General features: G+C 41.8%; 2 protein-coding genes across 3 annotated transcripts in view; one reads left to right on the top strand and one right to left on the bottom strand.

Moving 5' to 3' along the window:
• The first annotated feature begins 1,231 nt into the window (after positions 1-1,231).
• Positions 1,232-8,240, top strand: LOC105453224 (cysteine sulfinic acid decarboxylase). 2 transcript variants are annotated; one of them, XM_011694991.1, is made up of 9 exons: positions 1,232-1,481; positions 2,570-2,908; positions 4,422-4,606; positions 5,020-5,317; positions 6,071-6,262; positions 6,328-6,392; positions 6,702-6,891; positions 7,089-7,258; positions 7,318-8,240. In XM_011694991.1, exons 2-9 carry the CDS (start codon positions 2,702-2,704, stop codon positions 7,574-7,576), a joined length of 1,566 nt encoding a protein of 521 aa, XP_011693293.1. In that variant the 5' UTR covers positions 1,232-1,481; positions 2,570-2,701; the 3' UTR covers positions 7,577-8,240. The 2 variants fall into 2 exon arrangements, with proteins under 2 accessions (XP_011693293.1, XP_011693292.1); XM_011694990.1 differs by having other exon boundaries at positions 1,234-1,481; positions 2,570-2,938.
• The window catches only part of LOC105453225 (semaphorin-5B), an 89,219-nt gene continuing 75,256 nt past the window's right edge, over positions 7,672-21,634 (bottom strand). Inside the window, exons 4-15 of the mRNA XM_011694994.1 lie at positions 14,983-15,190; positions 14,512-14,717; positions 14,151-14,250; positions 13,364-13,563; positions 12,334-12,819; positions 11,815-12,103; positions 11,223-11,589; positions 10,953-11,032; positions 10,526-10,849; positions 9,823-10,222; positions 9,474-9,679; positions 7,672-9,387 (exon numbers count right to left, since the gene is read on the bottom strand). Coding sequence (XP_011693296.1) covers positions 9,184-9,387; positions 9,474-9,679; positions 9,823-10,222; positions 10,526-10,849; positions 10,953-11,032; positions 11,223-11,589; positions 11,815-12,103; positions 12,334-12,819; positions 13,364-13,563; positions 14,151-14,250; positions 14,512-14,717; positions 14,983-15,190 — 3,070 coding nt within the window. The 3' untranslated portion in view covers positions 7,672-9,183. The remainder of the gene's footprint in view (positions 9,388-9,473; positions 9,680-9,822; positions 10,223-10,525; positions 10,850-10,952; positions 11,033-11,222; positions 11,590-11,814; positions 12,104-12,333; positions 12,820-13,363; positions 13,564-14,150; positions 14,251-14,511; positions 14,718-14,982; positions 15,191-21,634) is intronic.

The following is a 21,634-nucleotide window of genomic DNA, read 5'->3' as shown; positions in this document are numbered from 1 at the left end:
TAGCCGTGGCAGCTAATGCGTGAACTTTAAAATAGGAACAGCTAATATCGTTACTGCCAAAGCTAAATTTATTAGTTGTTAAAATTTAGGCGCTACAGCAAAAAATGCTGCTAGAATTAAATGATGTTTAGCTAATTCTATTGAGGACTATCCAGCAAAACTTTTAAATTTTTCAGCAAAATCATTCTTTCTATATGTCACTTTCTTAGCTACTTTTGTTAAAAGGCGCTTTTATTTTAACTAATAAAATTGTATCTTGCAACAAATATATTTTATCTTTAATAGTTAACTTTTAACAATAACAGCAAAGTTTGAACTAGCTACATTTAACTGATAATGCTAAGCGATTTTTTTACCTGTAAACGATGATTTAAAGATATTGGCGAAAAACACGTATATAAAAATAATTATTTTTAAACATATTTCTATTACGTATGTAATGCTCCAAAAATAAATGTTTAATTGTTATGATATCCGCATCGGCTCTATTGGCTATTTTTTTTGTTTGTTTAAAGTAAAAATTTCTTGATACTTGATAGAGAGATCAGTAGCTTCTTTTTATTTTTTCTCTTTGTTCTGATCTATTAGGTCGCACTCTGGAATCCGCATAATATGCTCGAAGCGCCATATCAGTGTTCTTTGATCATGATCGCCGATCAAGCTAACCCAGACCGGAGTAACTATTTGTCACGGACAAACGTCGTTGGAGACGAGCGACATATTAATACATTTTGCGAACCCGTCTACGATACGGAGTATCGTAAGAGTGTACAATGCAGTAGGAAGGTAATTGCAGTTCACAATCTTAATTATTGTATACAAAACATCATATTTTATTTACAACAATTTAAGATTGTTTACAAATAAATAAAAAATATTTAAAAGATGCTTGATAGATTTTTGAAAAATGTCTAAAGAATTAAGATTTTTATCAATTTTTGTAATATTAATTGAAAAATGGTCATTACTTTTTTGTTTCAACATTTGAAAATAAAACGGCTTAAGGTTGATGCAATGAAATTTTGGTTAATGTGAAAAGCTCGCGGTACAACAGATTTACAGCTATTGGTAGATAACGCCATGTTTTATGCGAAATATCTTCTGGTACAAATAAAGGGATCCCAAGACAGCTTCCGCTCGGTGCTGGAACATTACGATTCTGCGACTGTTTGCTTTTGGTAAGCAATTCTATATTATCGCAAATTTCGTGATTTTGTCATGACGGATTCTTTTAGATACATACCTCCGAGCATACGTAATCAGGAAGAGACTTCAAGCTGGTGGAAAAACTTGGATTCTGCCACAGACATAATAAAGAAGCGTTTATTTGAGAAGAGAGCTCTCATGATCTCTTGTGTGTCATTACCGGAGCCGAAACGATGCAAATTCTTTCGCGTAGTCGTGAAATGTCAACCGCCGCCTACGGAATCTTCCATGGATTACATTCTCAATCAGATAAAAGAAGCCGGAGCTGACTTGTTGTAAATGCGAGTTTTTCTATTAATATACAACATTGGAGATTCGTCTTTACCAAGAATTATTTATATATTCGAAGCATCAACTCATGAAGTCATTTAAAAGAAGCATTGTTCCTTTTCATTTAAAACACATATGCTCGGATAAAAGTATCGAGTACAATAGTTTATTTACGAATTTAATATCGACGCTTTACAATTTATAGATACATAAGATGTATGGAAATTTTTTTAAAATGATAAATATGTTAATAAAGATAGAATTAATTACTGATATAATTTGTTCGTATTATCTGCTTCTCTTTCATAGGAATACGCGTATAAAAATGAAAATAAATTTTCATATATAAATCGTGTTAAAATGAAATAGTTTTTTTCAAGTTAAATCATTGCAACTTGTCTTAAAGTTTCTCCTAGAAGCAGTATTACGTAATGTCCGTGGAATATTAGATACCAATACTTTTTCTTAATAATTATAACACGCATCGTAAAGTGTCTTATTACACTTCACTGTTGATTATGCTTTGTTTTCTTTCCGTTATCATAAGAAAGAGATATGTCCATTTTTTTACAATTGCGCATTGTGTGCGTGCGATAATGCAACTTGCAACTTATAATCATAACGTAAAATATGGCACGAAATGGAAAGAAATGTTCCATAAAACCGCAGTTCTGAAAACATTCAAGTGTAACCGTTTACCTCAACATCATGTTTCCTTCTCCCATTTTCAAGAGATCAATTTTCTGCATTTTTAAACTGTATGGAACTGCAGAATATTTAACACTGTGCTTGAATGAAATCTATCCTTACGAATTCAAATTTAAGAAATACTGTACTAATTATCACATAATTTTTCTCTGAGAATATAAAGAAATTTTTCCTTACAATGTTCTATGATTTTAGTACAAAATGCGATTTAATTGAATATGATCGCAATTAGAAGCTGCGAAATTTGAGAATTATTCAATATCGATGTTCAAGTAAACAGTACATTTGTGAGCTAGTCTAATCGCGATTAAACTATTTTAAATGTCTAGCGTATTGATATCTAGAGCACGACAATAATTCCACTTTCGTTGTATTTTTATGCAAGTTGCGGAAAGGCAAAGTGCAAGAACCAACTCGGGCGTAACGGGGAGATGAACTCTGTGCATAATTGGCACGCACGAACTCCGCAGCCGCGCAATGGAATCGTCGAGGTTCACGTACGTACAACGTGTTTTCAATGACGGTAACAAAGAGCGATTCGCTAGTGGTAAAGTTGAAATGGAAGGGGCCCAACAAGCGGGCCGATGGATCTGTCGGTTGGTCGGTTAGTGTACTCTTCGCCATGGCTGCATCAAGTACCAACGATATCATTGAACTGTTGGAGACGTTTTTAAAAATACTTAAGGAGGAGCATGTGTTAGATCGGTCTGACGATCAACCTGTGGTACGATACCTTTTTCCTGCACAATTGGCGGTAAATAACATTTCTATTTTTTGTGCTAGCAAAAGCTGTCGTGTAAAAATGTCGAATATATATATTAATTTGCTGTTGCTCGAAGTGTATTTTTAAATTTAAAACAAATTTATGTCAGAATTTACTTTACGGTAATGCTATGTTTTTTATATTGCTTTGTGCTGCATTATAATTTCGTGAAACATTATATTTCTATTATTTTTCTCCTTTAATCAAATAAGGATTATATAATAATATTGTTTACATTGAATGACAAGAATTGAAGACATGTGGAAAAGATTGTTTATATAGTTAAATTTATACTTACTATATATATATATATATGCGTTTTATTAGTAAATAATTAATTAAGAAATTATTAAAATTGATATATTAAACAATGTATAAAGTTAATAAATAAATATAGCAGTCAAATATTTAGATCTAATTCAATAAATATTTTTTGTAAAATAGTCTAACATTAAGAAGAATATAACATTAAATGAAGTTTAACTTTTAGTAGCTATATACGTTTAATGAATTCGATAATGTTTTTGTTGTTCTAACAGTGGCATCATAATTGTCACATACCAATTAGAAAAAAAACGATTATTCGCTTTACCGCATATCTTGCTAAAATTTGAAATATTTCTCTTTATTTGTAAACTCTTCTTTTAGATTACACTCCTCTTTTCGCGCTTGAACGAAGTGTTATCTTGTTTGAAGATTGTTCTTATGCACTTCAGAGCAAATTTAATACGCTCAAACGTGCAACAGAAATCATTAATAATATATTAAAGAATAATTATATTCCAAGCACAATTAATTATATCATAGAATATTATTATGATAAATAGTACGTTTCATGTTTATACATTTGTACATCTAACTTGAATGCTTCAACCGATTTCCGATGTAGTGCACGTAGATAGTAATGGATTCTGGCGGGAGAAAATATTCCACGGTGTACAATGGAATACTTGCTCGTGGAATATTTACTAATATGATACGCAGAAGTGTTGCGATATAGGTATGGGGTCAATGAGCAGCATTGACGCGTAATCGGAATGTTCGCCAGACGAAATGTCGCTTTCCACGAGGAACTTTGACATGTCGCGATAATGTTTCATTTTTTCAGGAAGTTTCCTTACAAAATATGGAGTAACATGTAATAAGCAATCTTGTGAAATAATTTCGAAATCCAAACTAACAAATTTATTAATTTGTTTTTTATCTTTTGATTATTGAGAGAGAGATTCAAATATAATTCTAAATAATAGATTAAATAAACAAAATTAATAACTGTTTTGAAGATGACATATCTGTGGCCATAGAAGTTACGACGCTGAAATCTATTAAAGATTGCATTAGATAATTTATAATTCACGTCAATTTAGAACAGAATTCTATAATTCTATGACATAAATTATATTTTGTATAATTATATTTTCTAAAGCTTAACAGCGTTAATTTTTGTAAAGAATAATTATTTCCTTATTTGTAGCAACTCATGCCATTTTCTCTGGACGACAATCCAGCGAGTAGCAACGAACTAGAAACACTGATACGACAGACTATACAATTCTCCGTGAAAACGTCCAGTCCGCATTTTCATAATCAACTTTACGCTGGAATTGACGAGTATGGATTAATTGGCTCCTGGTTGACGGAAGCGTTAAACACCAGCCAGTATGAACACCTTTTCAATTCTAAGAAACAATTTAAAATAATAATTTAAAATGGACAATGTATTCACCGTGCTCACGGGACGCAATGCTATTTGCCTCTCTCGCGGCGAAACGTGATGAGTAATCAAAGCTATTTCCTTATCGTCTCGTGACCAGACTATATTGCTAACCCAGTTTGCATCTCAGACGATGCACGACCTACAATAATTGCAATTATAACGATGTATTGAAGTCCTTATCATCGCCACGGAATTTTTGGTTTCGTTAGAAAGATAAAATAAAGGAAATGAAGTTAGATTATAACTTCTCGTCGATAATGACTTCAGGAATGCCCTATAATAAAAATAATGCTCTATAGATAAAATGAGATACAAGTAGCTAATTGCTAATTATGATTGCAAACTTTTCTGTTAGATATACCTATGAAGTCGCGCCGGTATTTACTCTCATAGAGCGAGAAGTGATACAAAAATCACTGAAGCTGTTCGGCTATCCATCGATGCCAAATGCCGACGGTATAATGTGCCCAGGAGGTAGCATATCAAATATGTACGGAATGTTATTGGCCAGGCACAAGGTGGTACCGTATGTCAAAGAGACAGGGCTCTTTTCGTTGTCAGCACCTCTAGCGTGTTTTACTAGCGAAGACAGCCATTATTCAATTTTGAAAAGTGCCAATTGGTTGGGCGTGGGCACTGCTCATGTTTATAAGGTATGACAACGTGAAAAAGTTATAATTAATTCATATTCCAATTTAATAATAATATATACAATAGTTGTTGGATTTTTTTTTTAAATCAGATTTTACATCATTATGCAATTATTATATATATTATTAATTAAATAATATTTAATATATATAGAGTGTCTCTCAGACCACCGATTTAAAAACGAGAGAAGTGGATTTTTATCAAAAATCCTAAAAATTTTGATAAGTAAATCGGGTACGCTTGGTCAAACGGTGATATCTTCAACTTTCGGTTCCAAACGGAAATGAGTTCAGTTATCATATGTATATGTACAAAAAATGTCTCAGACCATCTACGCCACCCATTTAAAAACAAGGGAAATGGTTTTTATCAAAAATCCCCAAAATTTTCCGCTGAAACTGAACTCATTTCCGTTCGGAACCGGAAGTGGAAAATATCACCGTTCGACCGAGCGTATCCGATTTACTTATCAAAATTTGAGAGAATTCAATCGTTTCGAAAAGCCGCAAGACTAAAGAATATATATATATATATATATATATATATATATATATATACAATATATTTATATATATAAAATATAATTTTAATTTCAAAGATAGCAAAATTTTTGCATAATATTCTCATATTTATTTAGTTTAGTAAATATTAGAAAAAAGATTCTTTAGTCTTGGCTTTTCGAAACGATTGGATTTTCTGTCGAGGGGAAAGCTAATTATGATGATGAATTATACAAGAGTACGTCCATTCGTTAGGTAAAAACGGACGAGTTTGGTCGCATGAAGGTGTCTGAGCTAAAGAGACTTATAACTGAAGTGAAGAAGGATAAAAAAGAAATACCGTTCTTCGTGAATGCCACCGCCGGAACCACGGTGCTCGGTGCGATCGATCCGTTACCGGAAATCGCTAGGGTATGCCAGAGCGAGTCACTCTGGCTGCACGTAGACGTTCGTATAATTATGAAATATCCATTTAGCTCGGGGAATCGATATAGTCTAAACATTCATTACAGGCTTGTCTCGGTGGGACCCTAATGTTCTCGGATACGTACCAGTACAGGCTGCGGGGCATTAATTTGTTCGTAATTATTTCTTGCGACAGAATGTCGTCGTGAAAGGAAAGTACTGACCTTCCTAAAATTGAAAGGTTCACTGTTCCGCAAATCAATGTCTTAATTGAATAATCGTTGTCTGTAGCGTGATTTATTTCGAAATCTTGTTTAGGCCGTTTAAACGAAACATTTAATAATAACTACGAGTCTAAAAAAGACTGGGGAAATACTTTCCTTTCTGCGATGCCGAGCTGACACTGGATTTCCTGACATAGAAACCGGCAGTCTTTCTAACCGATTTTCTCTGTTCCGCGTTCTCTTTATGGCTGATTCAGATCGGACTCGATATCCTGGAATCCGCACAAGATGCTCGGCGCGCCGTTGCAGTGCTCTTTATTCCTGGTCAAAGGTAAAAACGTGCTGCACGAGGCGAATTCCGCCCGGGCCAAGTATCTTTTCCAGCAGGACAAATTTTACGACGTTAGCTGGGACACAGGTGACAAAAGCGTGCAATGCGGCAGAAAGGTAATCACAATCTTCACAGGATGCGTGATGTAGCGTCACATACTTATTCACGGTCATTAGTAAATTATAAAAAGAATCTAAGGTTCTCGCTTAGACACGTAAAAAAAAGATAAAAAAAATATCGTTCCAATATCTTTACAATTTTTTGTCGAAAAATTGTCATAAATTAACGTTGCAATTTGATAATACTCCTCAAGGTCGACGCAATGAAATTTTGGTTGATGTGGAAAGCCCGCGGCAAGATCGGCTTTTCGCAACTGGTGGACGATGCGATGTTCTACACGAGATATTTCCTCGATCGAATTAACAAGATCGAAGGCTTCCGGCTGGTGCAATCTGATTATCAATGCTGCAACATCTGCTTTTGGTAAGAGATCCCGCGTTATCGCGAGATACGCAGTTATAATTGGCGACGAGTCTTTTCAGGTATATACCAAAAGTAATGCGCAATCAGAAGGAAACGAAAGATTGGTGGAAGAGACTGTACGCTGTCACGGCCGAGATAAAGAAGCGTTTGATGCTGGAGGGGAATCTCATGATTAGTTACATGCCGTTACCGCAGAAGAATCTTGGCAACTTCTTTCGCATGGTTGTAAACTGCCAACCGCCACCCACGGAATCGTCCATGAATCACGTTATCAAGCAGATAGAAAAATACGCTGATATAAAATTCGCCGATCTCTAGGAAGGAGGCTTGATCTTCACGAGCTATATGCGTATGATGACGTCGAAGATGCGTTCTTATCGCGAAGATTGGTATTACAAGTACTTACGGAGTCGTAAAAAAAAAAGAATCATGTCTTTATTACAAACAAGTGCGCGGGATAAATGCATCGGGTACAGTATTCATTACTCGCGTACACGTACATGTGACCTCGATAATGATAATTTATCTGATGCTCGGCATAACATCAAACGTTGTTACATCATAAATTTCGCGACCTCACATATCATTATCTCGCATTCTTCCCATGACGGATTACGCCAACTCGCGGGAAGCAATTAACACGATTAAACTCTTAAGTTTCTGGAAGACACCGGAGAGATTCTTCCAAGTTTCAATCCAATTTAATTCCCTCCTTGGCTCCGACAAGGCGAAAGATAAATTATTTTAACGATCGCATGTATAAATGTAATTCGCGGGCGCGACTCAATGTGAGCCAATATACATAAATGCAATTGTCGCGCGACGTGTGTTCATCTCTTACATAACATACGCATTCACTTCATTCATAAAACTGCATTTAAGAATATGCACTTTTTATGTACACAACTCCGTATCATGGCACTACGTTACTCAATATAAAATTCGATATTTCTCCTGAATAAAAACAAAAATGACAAAACTATCTCCCTAATATATCTCCAGGCAAGCCTACATAATACATTTTGTATTTGTACAATTGTGTATATATATCTAGGTATATCTAAATCAATCCATCAATCCTTGGACCAAGCGTAAGTTTAACAGATACGGTTTCTTTCTCTCCTGTTGCATGAATACAATCTTACAAATATATGAAAAATATGAAAATTCCCATGAGAAATCGTGAAACTTTATACAGATGAATCGAAGTCGAATGCCCAAGCGTGAGCGGGATTGATTCTCGGTTTCGTCCTTTCGCATTATATGTCTCTCTTTTTTCACGGATATATACACAGAAACAAAAATAAACTCTTATAAACTTTCTTGAAACAACGGTTTTCACCTCGGATCTTCCTCCGAGTTATCGCATCGCACGACATACGACGCATCACAAAATGCCACACTATTACAGTAGTATGTATCTCATATACATCTTAAAACACAGCGACTGAAAAAAAGATTATCGCCATATCCCTTCCGAAACGTAATCATTAATATTGAAAAATTTCGTCGACTAATTTGCGTCGTTAATTGCAGCGTCATTAACTCTCGAACGCGTCAGAGAACGCGTACATATTGCTTACTTAATGCTAAAAACGTATAGTCTTATAATCAGGCGTTTGCTTGCTCGATCGTACGTATGTCGTTTTTACGTCGAAGATGCCGCCTTAGCTTAGTTAAGTAAAATACAATCTTCCTGTAACAGGAAGTCTGTCCTCACATTTGCCCACTTTAACGTCGACCGAACGTCGGTCGATCAGAAGAGTTTACATGCAGCTGCCAAATGCGTGGAATGAGTTCGCGTTTGTGGTTATTACCTGCGACTCACTGCGTACAAATAAATCACATGAAAAATCACGTGCTTAAAACGACCAGAACACAAATCACTATCCAAACGACGCCGATATTCCGCGCGGGTAACTCGTTCAGTAGTATTTGTCCTGATCGAGATCGGCACGGATGTGCTGCTGGCCGTGACTGTTACGCTTCAGGGTGGCGGATTCGTAATCGAGACTCTTTGGATATAATTTGGGGCTGCCGAGGCCGTTGACATTGGGATTGTTCTTGCCGCGTAGAGTACCGTTTCCGTTGGTGCTGCCCGAAAAACTGGGCTGTCGCTTCGCGTTCACCTGTAAGAATTAGCTCCTTTGAAGTATATCCAAGGAAATCGCAAGGTGCGACTTATATAACAGTCGAGCATGCTTTCGAGCCTTACCTCCTTCAACGGCACGATGACGTAAGAATTCTGTTTACTGATGTAATGCGGACTCCCTGGAATGCTCGGCTTGCGCCGCTTCAAGTAGCAGAAGCACAACACCGCGGTTAGGGCCAGGCCGATGATGAAACTGATCACACATCCGCCCACTACTGCGCCCACCGTGATGCCCGAATCCTCCACGCTCGAAGGCAAGGCGTTTATGTCTGAAAAAAATATATATATATGCAATGCTCAACAATGTTACTCTTTAATTTAATAAATTAAATTGCTTAAATGTAAAAATATCATATACATATAAATCTATCTCATAATTGTCGTAACTTTAAAATTGTCTCAACGAACTCACCATTATCCATGCAATCTGGAAGGCAGTCGCGTGTCTCACGAGTCGGCCCTTGACACATGCCGGGCCCATGCTGAAGGCACGTTCGCTTTCGGTGCTGCTGATGATTGCCGTCGCAGGGAGTCCAATGCGACCACGTGTCCCAACCGGCCAGCAATTCGCAACTGGGCATGTCGCAGCTCTCCTTCACCAACCTCGGGCCACTGCAACTCTCCGGGCCGAGGCATTCTCTCGTCCTTGTACGCACTCCGCCGCAGGTCGCTGAACATTCGGACCACTTTGTCCAGCTTGACCACTGACCCTCGGCCGTATCGTCGCTGAGATTCACGCGACATGGATGTGAATTGCAGACTCTGCTCTGCGTGGCGACACCTTCGCAGGGTGGCGATTCGCACTGTCTTGACTGTAAAAATATAGCAGTCGTATTTTTGTATTACATTAATATTGTATTAATAAACTGCTAAAATATAGATTGAATCATCTTGAATTAAATTATTTATTCTTTAATTGACAGAATTGTGAATAAATCTTTTGCGATTGTAATATTTCATTGTATGAAATAAATTGTTTTTTTAGTTTTATTTTACTTTTAAATAAGTTAAATCAAACAGCGAGAACATCTGATTTCCGAAATCTGACCTCGTAAAACGATATGATTTTATTTTGGATATAATTGTATCAAGATAAAATTGTGAGAAATACTCACTCTAAACTGGATACCCTTTCCACAAGGACGATCGCACAGACCCCAAGAGGACCATTCGCCCCAGCCACTTTCGTTGATGGACTCCGCATACGCGTCCTTCCCTCTGAGACAAGATCCATCGTTCCTGCAGGAACGCTCCTCTTCCTTGGCGAGTTGCACTCGCACGCTTGAAGGATCGTCCGTCTGCGCGCGGCAACTGAATCGGAAGCGCTTCTCCAGATAAACCGTGCTGCCGCTTTGTAAACTAGCGTTCACGGCCAGCCAAGGGGTCCACCCGGAGTATCGTCTCGTCTCACCACATTCGTGAGTGTTACATTCCTCGAACTAAAATACATTTCGGTCTCATCACGCAACATTCTATCCGGCTATCGAGAAAGATCTCCAAAAATAGGAGAAATTTCTCCTACGAGAGGGACTCAAGACTTGCCTGAATATCGCATCCTGGACACTCGACACCGCCCTTCTTTGGCGACGGACTGTCGCAGATTCTCTTTCTGATGCGTATTCCTGTAAAATGGAAATCGCGAATTTTATACCGAGAAAGCATGTGAAATATTGTTACCATACTATTTCAGACAGTACAATAATCTAAAATCGCAAATGTTTGCTTATAAAAATATTCTACAAATGTTTTTTTGGGGGGTTTTGCACTGTCTGGGATGTTGCCACGATTATGAGGATACTCGGGGATACTCACCGCCGTTGCACGGCCGCGAACACGCGTGCCAAGGACCCCAGGTCGACCATTGACCATTCTGAGGCGGCGGGGTGGCTTTAGCGGGAGCGGGACAGGGCGGCAGATCGATGCACATGATATCATCGTGATCATGCCCGACGCAAACGCGTCCGCCGAATGCGGGTGCCGGATTCGTGCAGGTCCGCCGGCGGGTTTTCATCGCGAAACCGCAAGTCTGAGAGCACGCCGACCAAGCCGACCAAGCGGTCCAACCGCCGTGGACGGTGCAATTTGTCACTCTGACACGTGTACCCGTGCAACTCTCACCACCGTGCTGCGGCGGGGGATTATTGCATTCCCTGGTCTGACACTGACACGTGTCGATCTTCTGTAGGTCGAATTTTCAGCGTTACTTATCAATTTCACGACTTTGCGATAGACAAGATGTTTATAATCGAGCAGTTTATTTAGTACCACAAAGCTTCATTTTACGATAAAAAAAAGCTGCTCACATTTATCATTAGATATTTAAATTCGATAGTTCACGATCCGCTTGCGAGGAAAACGAAAAATATTCTTAATCTATCTACGTAATAAACATGTCCAAACGCACCTCCGCGTGTTCGCTGTGCGAGTGCGAGTGAGCGTGACCGTGTCCGGGCGATTGTTCTCCCGTGCCGTGTTGACAGGGCGACCAAGGACTCCACGCGCTCCACCCTCCGTCAACAGGATCGGTAAGCACTGGACACTTGGTGACCTCCTGATGCCAATGATTCGCCAGATAATTCTGCTTCGGTGCCTGCGCGCACTTCATGAGATGTTCGTTCCATCCGCAATACGGCTCCTGGGCGTTCAAGCACGCTTGACGGCTTCGATGACGATAACACTGAACGGCAGGTATGCTAAACGACGGGAGGCGTTACGATGCGGTTTAGCCAAGCATTTAGCACAAACAAAATATTTTATTGCCGATATAATGTACGTAATTTATAACTGAGCGACGTATTTATTCGGAACGACAAGATTTACAATTTACATGACATTATCAATTTATTTTTATTTTCGACAACGTAAAGTGTCGCTCACGAAGCTGATAAAATTTTGCGGCCGCGATGGGGGATTGTCGTCTTACCGTAAGAGGCCAATCTCCATGCCAACGTAGAGACTCTGCGTGTCCTTGAGAAATTGCAGTGTCATCGGCGGTGAAGGTAAGGGTCCCCAAACTTCGACGATGCACGTCTCCTGTGTCCTAGGCAGAACCGAGATCTTCTTGATCAGACCGGTTGCCGTGGCGACATAGAGGACGGTCACGCTGCGGTGCAGCTTGGTCGGGGTAACGTCCACCGCGATGTGAGTGAATCGCTCAAGGGTCACAGTGTGCAGCGGCCCCAGCATCGAGCTCTGCACCGCCTCGTCCATCAGCTGGTACCGCTGATTGTCCATGATCTGATGCGGCGCGGTGCTGGACGGAGGTCCGCAGCGTTGGCGATTGTGATGGGCGACCGGACTTCTTTCCCATGCGGCACCAGCGTTTTCCTGATGCTTGAAAGGCCCGTTAAAACTGGCGGCCACGGCCGACATGTTGAACGCACAGATAGCCGAGCCTGCGATGCTGTTACTGCGACGAAGGAAGAAAAAAAAAAAGGATTCCAATTAACGCCGGTTTCTTCTTTGAGAGATCGCAGCTTCCGTATGCGAAAAGGCAATTCCGTTGTATTCGAGCGATAAAGAACGTTAAGACGATGAAATTAGCGAGCGTGCGTAATGCTGGCAAACGATGGACTTCAAATAACTTAGGATATATTAAAGATAAATGGCTCAACGGTGTAAATTTTTACATAAATATGGAAACCTAACGAGTCACACAAAACATAAATAAAACTGACGATTTTTTAAGACTTTCTTAAATCTTTAATTGCTCAATTAAAATTAATCAACATTGCCTTCAATGTCTCTTTCGTAGTCGTAACAAATGATGAATTTGAAGCATAAATCAACTTAAGTCAACGTAAGTAAAATCTGCGTTGCGTACCGCAATAATCAATTTGTCATTTACCGTCTTTTGCGGGATTGTGAATCTCCATCTGGGATTGTGCACAGACATAAACACAGATGATAATTAATGCGCTTGCAAATTAATCGGATCACTGAACGATACTCACATGGGAGTCGTGAAGGTCGCGTAAATGATTCCTTCTTCCGGATGATAGGCCGCGCCTTGGATCTCGTCATAGTAGAATGGAAATTCGCCGGGGAGGGAACAATTCAAGCGAGCCTTGCTGAAAGTGGTCCACACGTCTTTCAGCATAATTTGTCCACCTCGATCGTTCTTACAGACCCTCGCTATCCTCGAATATATTTTCTGCAGGCATGACACCGTAATGTACGATATTAAACTTTGACGAGTACAGGTCTTATTACTATAAAAGGCAATGCACTTTTATCGCACTTTTATATTTGTTCGAAACGTAACAAAAATTCGAAAAATGAATAAAGAATATCTTGTAACGATGCTTCAAATATCTCGTTGACTTTTCATGCTCGCGAGGCGGCGCCGAGCGAATTAAATCTACCACGTTGAAGCAAAGTTCAGCCTCGATCGTGATCGAGCGTACGATCGCGCGCAGCCGGATGCAGAGTGTTTCATTAGAGCCATCCATAGGCGGCAATTTGAGCGGCCGATAGGTTGAGAAAATGATAAACATCGCGCGAACTAAGATCATGTCGGGGATGATAATTTTTCTGCCGCGTGAGAGAGGAAGATCCGCGACGCGCGTCGCTCGTTTCGACCAACACCGTAAACGGCTAATTATACGGCTGACGCAAGTCAAGAAGAGGACGAGATCGCTAATCGCGCGAATGGCTCCTCGCGTGTTCCGCGCTGTATGATGGAAGACGCGCGCGCGCGCGTCCGCGTCACGGTGGATTACTCCACGGCATCGATCTTACCTTGCCGCAGTTGATGTATTCCACGGCGGATTCGCGAAATAGAAAGTACACGTGATCCTCCGTCTCGAAGCTGCCGACGAACTGCGGGTCGTTCAGCCACCTAAAAGGAAAGCGCAAACTTGGAGAGAACGGGACTCCGACGTGATAAATATCGCGGGGCGATAAGCAAGACCAACAATCTTGCAACGCGGCGGTTATTACGATAAAATTAATCTCGTTTGTTTTTTTAGTATAACTGTAAAAAGAATTTCACGGAAAGAGAGGTAAAATGAGCTGTAAAGTTAGCGATGCTCTTCAAGACCTCCGATCAGTTGGACTTGAAAGCAACTCGTGCTCTCTTTTTCTGCCCGCGCTTACGTACTTGGAATCGTATTGTCGTGTCCTGAGATTTGGAGTTGCCAGCGTTCTGTAGATCGCAGGATCGGCTCCAGAGAAGTCCGTCGGTGCGCCGGCGAAGAGCCCGCCGGATTGACCTCTCGAGAGAAGTGCCGTGACGTTCGCATGCGGCGAGTACGGGCACATGGCCACGCCCGACATCTCGCTGGTCACGCTCGTTATATTCTCGATCTGCGGTCATAATTGCTACTGTGTAGAGATTACCATCGTGCCCGCGAGCGGCCGCGACCTCGTCGCCGTTCCTAATCGGGCGTTACACGGCTAATGACAAGGATAATCTGCTCATCGACGTGTCGGATCGACAAGCCGTGATGACTAACGACCATGGGGAGGGGAAGGGGTGAGGAGGGAAAAGCATTAGGCACCCGAAATTATGGACGGGATCCCGCTCGCCTGAACCCGATCGGACAGACTGCTTTACTTTTGGAGAACGTACCTCTCGCCACGCGCACCACGGGCTGAATGCGTAAGTGCCGCAGGTGAAGAGGCTCTTGCCGTTGCTGAGGAGCACCTTGACGTAATTATGACAATCCTCGACGCTCTGGCCCTTATTCTGACAGGTGTTGACCTTGTCCTCCGGCGCGGACCAGGAGGCGTGCTCCAGGTCCGTCAGCGACGTCAGCGTCAAGCGGTACAAATTATCCCTGAAAAGACACGCTTTATTTACATTTTCGTCGGCGCGCTCTTCACATGTCATTAAGCGTCATGAAGGCCGGACGCTATTAACCCATTAAAGCCCACTGGCTGTCTCTGCCCGTCGCTTCTGCGACATTGTTTGCCGGCAATAGCTTCCGAAGCAAACACTCTTCGCAGCATTCTACGATCGATGAAATAAATTAATTACCGGATCTCTTCGCGGAAAAATCGGAAGTTCCTCGAACACGTGAATTTCGGGGAAAAAAAATGATGGGCTTTACTGGATTAACGAGTAGACTTTCATGACCTGAAGAATTAACGTTCGCACAACCTTAGACTGGATTTCATTAAACAGTTACTGGAACGTCTCATTGAAAGTCTCGTAGCAACCGGTAATCGGGAATGCCGCTGGCGATATATAACGTATCTCAATTTTAAATCGAGAAAGAATAATCGTGACAGACGAGTGACAGTGACGGGCGACGAGTAACGACGATAGCTTCCTTTATACGACACATATCGCATTCAATGAGGTCGCCATAAGCCACTTAGAAGTACCTCGTCGAACGGTCTTGCCTGTCGTTTCTCTTCGAAATATGCACAGCACGATTGCCGATGCCGGTATTCATGAATTCCTCAACAACATGATTATGCTACTCTAATTATCTGCTAATAAACATGTGTTCTACATGTTTAAATGAATGTTTATAAGTTATAAGTACATCGCCTTTCATATTAATGCAATTAACTTGAGAAAATATTTTTCATGTTTAACGCCCCGTCATACATTTCAACATTGATCAAAGAATAGATTTATTATTGTCAGTGCAAACAGCTAGATTGAATGAAAGTCTTCGTAAAATGTATTAAAATGCTTCTCTTCACTGTACTCTTTGACATTCCAGTAGCGAGAGATAGAAAATTGCACATTAATAGATTTAATAACTTAAGGATTTAATAATCTAACGCTTCGTACGTGTGAACAGGCCTTGAAAGACTCTTTATAAATAAAAAAAACCGAGAGAACGAGAGAAAAATCGCCCGTGAGTCGAGTTATAACTGACGTGAGAACTGCGAGATTAATGATTTATGAGCGGACGGTCGAGGTCTGAGGACGTCCTACGGCGAGCCGATCGGAAAGCTGACGGTTTCCCGTGAAACAAACGCGCGCGGCTACCTTCCGAGGAATGCGACCGCTTGCGAAAGGTGACGTGACGAGGTGCCCGGGTATCTCGAGATAAAAAAAAAAAGAACCCTCGAGAGGAGCGTCACTCGCCGTGCGTTTCATTCCGCGGAGCGTTACGGCGGCGCGTCTCTCGCGGCCGATCTCATGAGGCGCTCGCATGAGGCGCTCGCATGAGGCACTCATGGCAGTCACGAAGGCGTACTCGGGTTTGACAGCGGCTTCGAGGAGCCCTCGAAAACTCCTCGGACGACATTCCACGGCAGCCCACTTGACTTCAATGCGACGTGTACTCACGCATACGCGTATACGCGAGTGCGTACGGCCGCGGCCGGCGCGGCGCTTCGCTACCGAGTATATACGCGGGAGAGATCGAGAGATCGAGCGATCGCTCGGTGCAGGCGTTCTCCACCAACGTAATCGGTAGAATGGACATTCCTTATGTACTATCAGGGATTTTCGATCTAATCGAGAAATTCGGGTAAGATACATTCGGTGAGAATATATGAAATTTTCCTTTGCTCGCAGAGCGAATCCATACGTTATTATTATTCAATAAAATGTATTTAGAAAGTTTAATTTACGCAAAAAATTTTTAAAGCTTAGATTTTGTCTTGAAACGTTATTAAACTTCATCACAGTACAATTAAACTTCATCAGCGTTATAACGCAATTGGTATACGACGATAGATTTGTACGCTGCTTTTTATTAACTACACGAGAGACGCGAAAGCGGAAGTAAAACTCGCGTTACGCAAACGAACGGCATTAGCAAACCTGGTGCGAGAAAACCGCCGGAAGATAGCGATCAACAGTCGCCTCGAGAAGCTCGATAAATAAATTATCATCGACTTATAAATAACGCGCGGAGATATGGTCCGCGCGCGATCGTCCTCCTGTCTCTTCTCGGCAAAGAGAACGACTACTACGACGACGACGACGACGACGACGACGACGACGACGACGACGACGACCACGACGACCACGACGATCGAACAGGAAGTACAAACGGCGGTCGAGGCGGCCGCAGATAACCAATGGATAACTCGACACTCGCCTATGTCCCTTTAAGTAGCGACGCAGGCGGTTGCGCGCCTCTTTTTCTCCGCTCCGGTGACGATCGCGATGTATGTAAATGAGAGCAGCGCGATATCGTGACGGCGATTCCGCTGCTCCGTAACGAAAAAAAAAAAGATAGATTTTCAAGGTGAGAACTATCGCCGCGTGCGGGCTAGATATCAAAAATTGATTTCAATCATAAGATGTTAAAATTGAGGATTTGTGCAGAATTTTAATAAAAAGGATATGAGAATTTCAAAACACATCGCATATGTGCACAAAATTATTCTGTCAACTATCTGCAACGATTATAACAGATTTTAATTAAAAGCTGAGGATTAATTTCGATTAAAAGACGAGTTTTCCTTCTAAAAATTCACTCGTTTAACTTTCAACAATCTTCCCGCTTTCTAATGTCACGAGCAAGACGAAGAAGTGCCCGTTCTTCAAGGGACACCGCTTTCGCACGCGTACACTCGCATATACGGATACAAATGCCCGTGCATCTCTTCATTAGACTGCTCGATAATTGCGCGCTCCACGCTCTGCACAGACCTTTTGTCAAATCGATAAACTCAATTTATTCATGATTGCCGTACCGCAACTTGCAATCCGCTGCGCTATACCCGGCACACATGCATAAACGCCGTCCATGCTGCATTCTGCTCGATGCTCCGGGGGACTGCGGTCCCGCGGCATTCATTGGACTTCTCTATCAATCCTATTCAAGCCGCTGGGTTAATAGTCTCGATCTGCCGCACTGCGCCTGCAGTACGGAGTTGTCCCGCACTTCCTTTCACCAAGAAGTTCTTCGAATTTGATTTAACTCTAACCACCTTGGCACCCAACTTTGAATGTTATATATACATTCATATTATATTACATTTAAATATTATACATAGAATATTTAAAGTCAAGATATTATCTTGGTAAAACTTTAATTAACGACAAGTAAAAGTTATATCTTGTAATTTAATTCCTGAAAGCTCGTAACCTTCGATCGTCAAACTTCCCGAAATTATCGACAGCTCGACATTTTAATTAACGATATGGCTCTATTTTCGCTCGAGAAAAGCACAGAAAACCTTGTGATGTCCTGCATACCTATCCATATTCCGCGGCGCGAAACCCTTTCCTTCCTTGCACCGGCTGTTCGAGAACGACGGCAGCGGCGGCTGCAGCGACGGAACTCGCAACGAAGCATAAACGGCGCCTACGTGGGCGCCCGCGTCTCGGCACCGCGTGATAGTTCGAGCAGGTAATTATTATTTAAGTGGGATACACGAGCGCGGGCAGGGCGCTGGTCGTGAATGCCAATTAATATAAGCCGGCACGGCACGTATCCCGCCGGATCGCCGGTCTATTTGTATCGGCAACCTACGTGCGGCAACGGTAAGACCCAATCGCGTATGCATGGACCAGGGCGCTCGATATACCCACCGAAGGGATATCGCTATTTCTCGTACGTCTCGGGCGAGACACGACACCACAAGGCCGTCGCGTCGGGCGCGACACGAGTGAATTATGCCACGTGGGGAAAAGAAGCCGGAGTGTTTGCAAGTCAAACGGGGCGGGAGATAGGAGACGCGGATAAAAACAAAGTCACGCCTGCGAAACCGCCGATCTTTTCAATCGGAGGAGAATTTTCGGAGTTGGAACGGAGGAATGTTAATCGTAAGCATGATTGATCTTCCCGCTGAAGATACGACGTTGACCACTGCGTCATCCTTTCACACTATTCGCATACGATTTAGAATAATCCTCTCTCCCCCCCTCCCCTCCTTTCCTCCTTTCTAAGAATAGAATTCTTTCAATGGAATTCCTCGAGCGCTTATAAACCGCCGCACGGCCTCTCCTCCAGATTTCGATCGGGAATGCGGTAGATCGCGATCGATTTTCGTATCTCGCTGCCGGTATCAACGTGTGCAAGACTCGCGCGAGACCCAATTTTACGGTAACGGCGCGGCTGGATATCGCGCCGGAGTTTTACGGGCGTCAATCAACGTCTTTCATATTTTCTTGTTAGAACACGGGTCCCGCGTGCGAGGTAGGCGGGCAGTAAAGCGAACCCGATGTTACTGTCGTCGCATGACACGTTGAAACACCTCGATTCGCGGGAACGTAACGAGATACGAGAGCCGGTATTGTCATACGCGTCGTTTATTCTCAGAATGGCGCACCTCGAGCTTTTGCAATATAAATGCATTTAAATGCAACGCAGGTTTAAGCGGCCCTCGTGTATCTACCTCGACAAGATTCGCAAAGTTTGATTTACACCGCTCGCGCAAAATAAACTCGCGCGCATCAGTCGTGCGAAGCAAGTCACGTTATCTTCGTCAAAAGAGAAACGACGAAACTAAAAAGGAAAAAATAATAACGTGAAGTAGAATTTTCTCCATAATTGTATATCCTTTTCCGTGACAAAACAAAACTTTCTATTTAGAGACAAAAAAATATAAAACTTATACTTATTACACCGCGACACAGTTGTGCGAAATTTTAGTTGACAATCCTAAGATTATTTTTAATGCAAACAATATGAATTCGATTCGCATTTAAACGGTGCATCATTTTAATGCACTCGATCTGCCCGATTCGAAAAAGCACGTTTCGCCGTTGGGCCAATCCCACGGATAAGTGAGTCGTGAGCCGTAAGTAGGCTCCGTACGATGTATACGTTGTTTATTGGCCGAATGGCCACATTGAAACAGATTACTTCCTGCTCAGTGGACAAATACCTCTTTGGCCCCCTCCCTCTCACGTCGTGTGGACGAGCGCGATGATGACCACCATTGTGCCGTGCTGTACGCGGATCCTCCCTGTTGCACGACCGTAATTCGCGTCTCGCGCCTTGAGAAAACTATGAGCGGCAGTTGCAGCTCGTTGCCCCCGTCATAATTGGCTCATTACGCGGCGCGGGAATGGACATGCGCGCCTGCCGAATCGATTTTCCCTCGTGCCCTCGTTTTCGTTCCCGTCAATCCCACGTCCCATTTGAGGCCTCCCGCGACACCGAAAAAAAAAATATTGTGCTCCACCGTGGAATATTTAAATTTATGCCACGTAATTTGAATCGTGCAATAAACAAATCGAGACAAATGAATTTTTCGTTTCCGCTAGATACACAAATTTTACGGGAGGTATCGCAAAGTGAATTACAAATGTAGGACGAAAAATCTATTAATATACGAAACACACGTACGAAATTTTTGTTTCGTCAATTTTAATTTCGTAAATATTGAACATCATATTTTGTTTCTTATCTCGTAATTAATGTCTATATATCCATTCGCGTGCTACACTTGTACACGACTCTGTTAAGGTGCCGCTCGACCGGCGTGTATCCGGCGAATCGAAATCGGGTTAATTTAACTTGCGCACTTTCCAACGTATATACACACGCGATACAAGTTAAGGATGCTGTGGACCAAGTCTGTCGCATAAATCTCAACTCGATTCGACGAAATGCTAATTGCCGACGTATACACCGTCGCGATAAAATCGCCCGCGAACCAGGTATAAGTGCGTGGAACGCTCGAAATATTATGCGATAAATAACCGGATAATAAAGCGGTTTCCACTTTTGGCTCGCGTTCGTAAAATATCGACGCGACTCGGGCCTAGGTATAAATGTCCCCCAACCCCATCTCCGATAGAACGATTTCGTCCGAGACACTTAATTTACATTACGGTCCGCGCGTTAATTAACGCAGGATACTTTCACTCCGTCCGTTTCGCAATATTCCTCAAACCGATCGATAAAACGGCGCACCATGACGAAGGGATGGAACTTGATCCGCGTAACACACACTGCTTTCTGAAATCAATCTACGATCCGGCCTTATCTTTTGATCTTACATAATATCACATTGTGAAATTGATTGCTTACACTGAGATAATCGCCAATTAATATTAATATAGAATTATACGTGCGATGAACGAAAATTATGTGATCAATGCGTGAAAAACTTAGCAAAAGGGCGAACGTATTATTAGTATATACCATATACATTATAAACTGCAAAATTACGGCCAAGGCTCAGAGGCTCATTATTAAAGATTGATACGATCGGCCGAGACTTTGGATGAGATTAAACTTTAACTCAAGCGTGGAAATTTATTAATATTGAAGCTGTCGACCGTATAAGCGCTCGATTGTATCGAAGTCGCGCACACTCATCAAACTTTACCCGGGAATGCGTCAGGAAGA

The sequence above is a fragment of the Wasmannia auropunctata genome, unplaced genomic scaffold, assembly GCF_000956235.1.
Source record: "Wasmannia auropunctata unplaced genomic scaffold, wasmannia.A_1.0 LD336001.1, whole genome shotgun sequence".
Taxonomy (NCBI): domain Eukaryota; kingdom Metazoa; phylum Arthropoda; class Insecta; order Hymenoptera; family Formicidae; genus Wasmannia; species Wasmannia auropunctata.
Note: the sequence above shows the minus strand (reverse complement) of the source record. Positions and strands in the feature narration are given on the sequence as shown.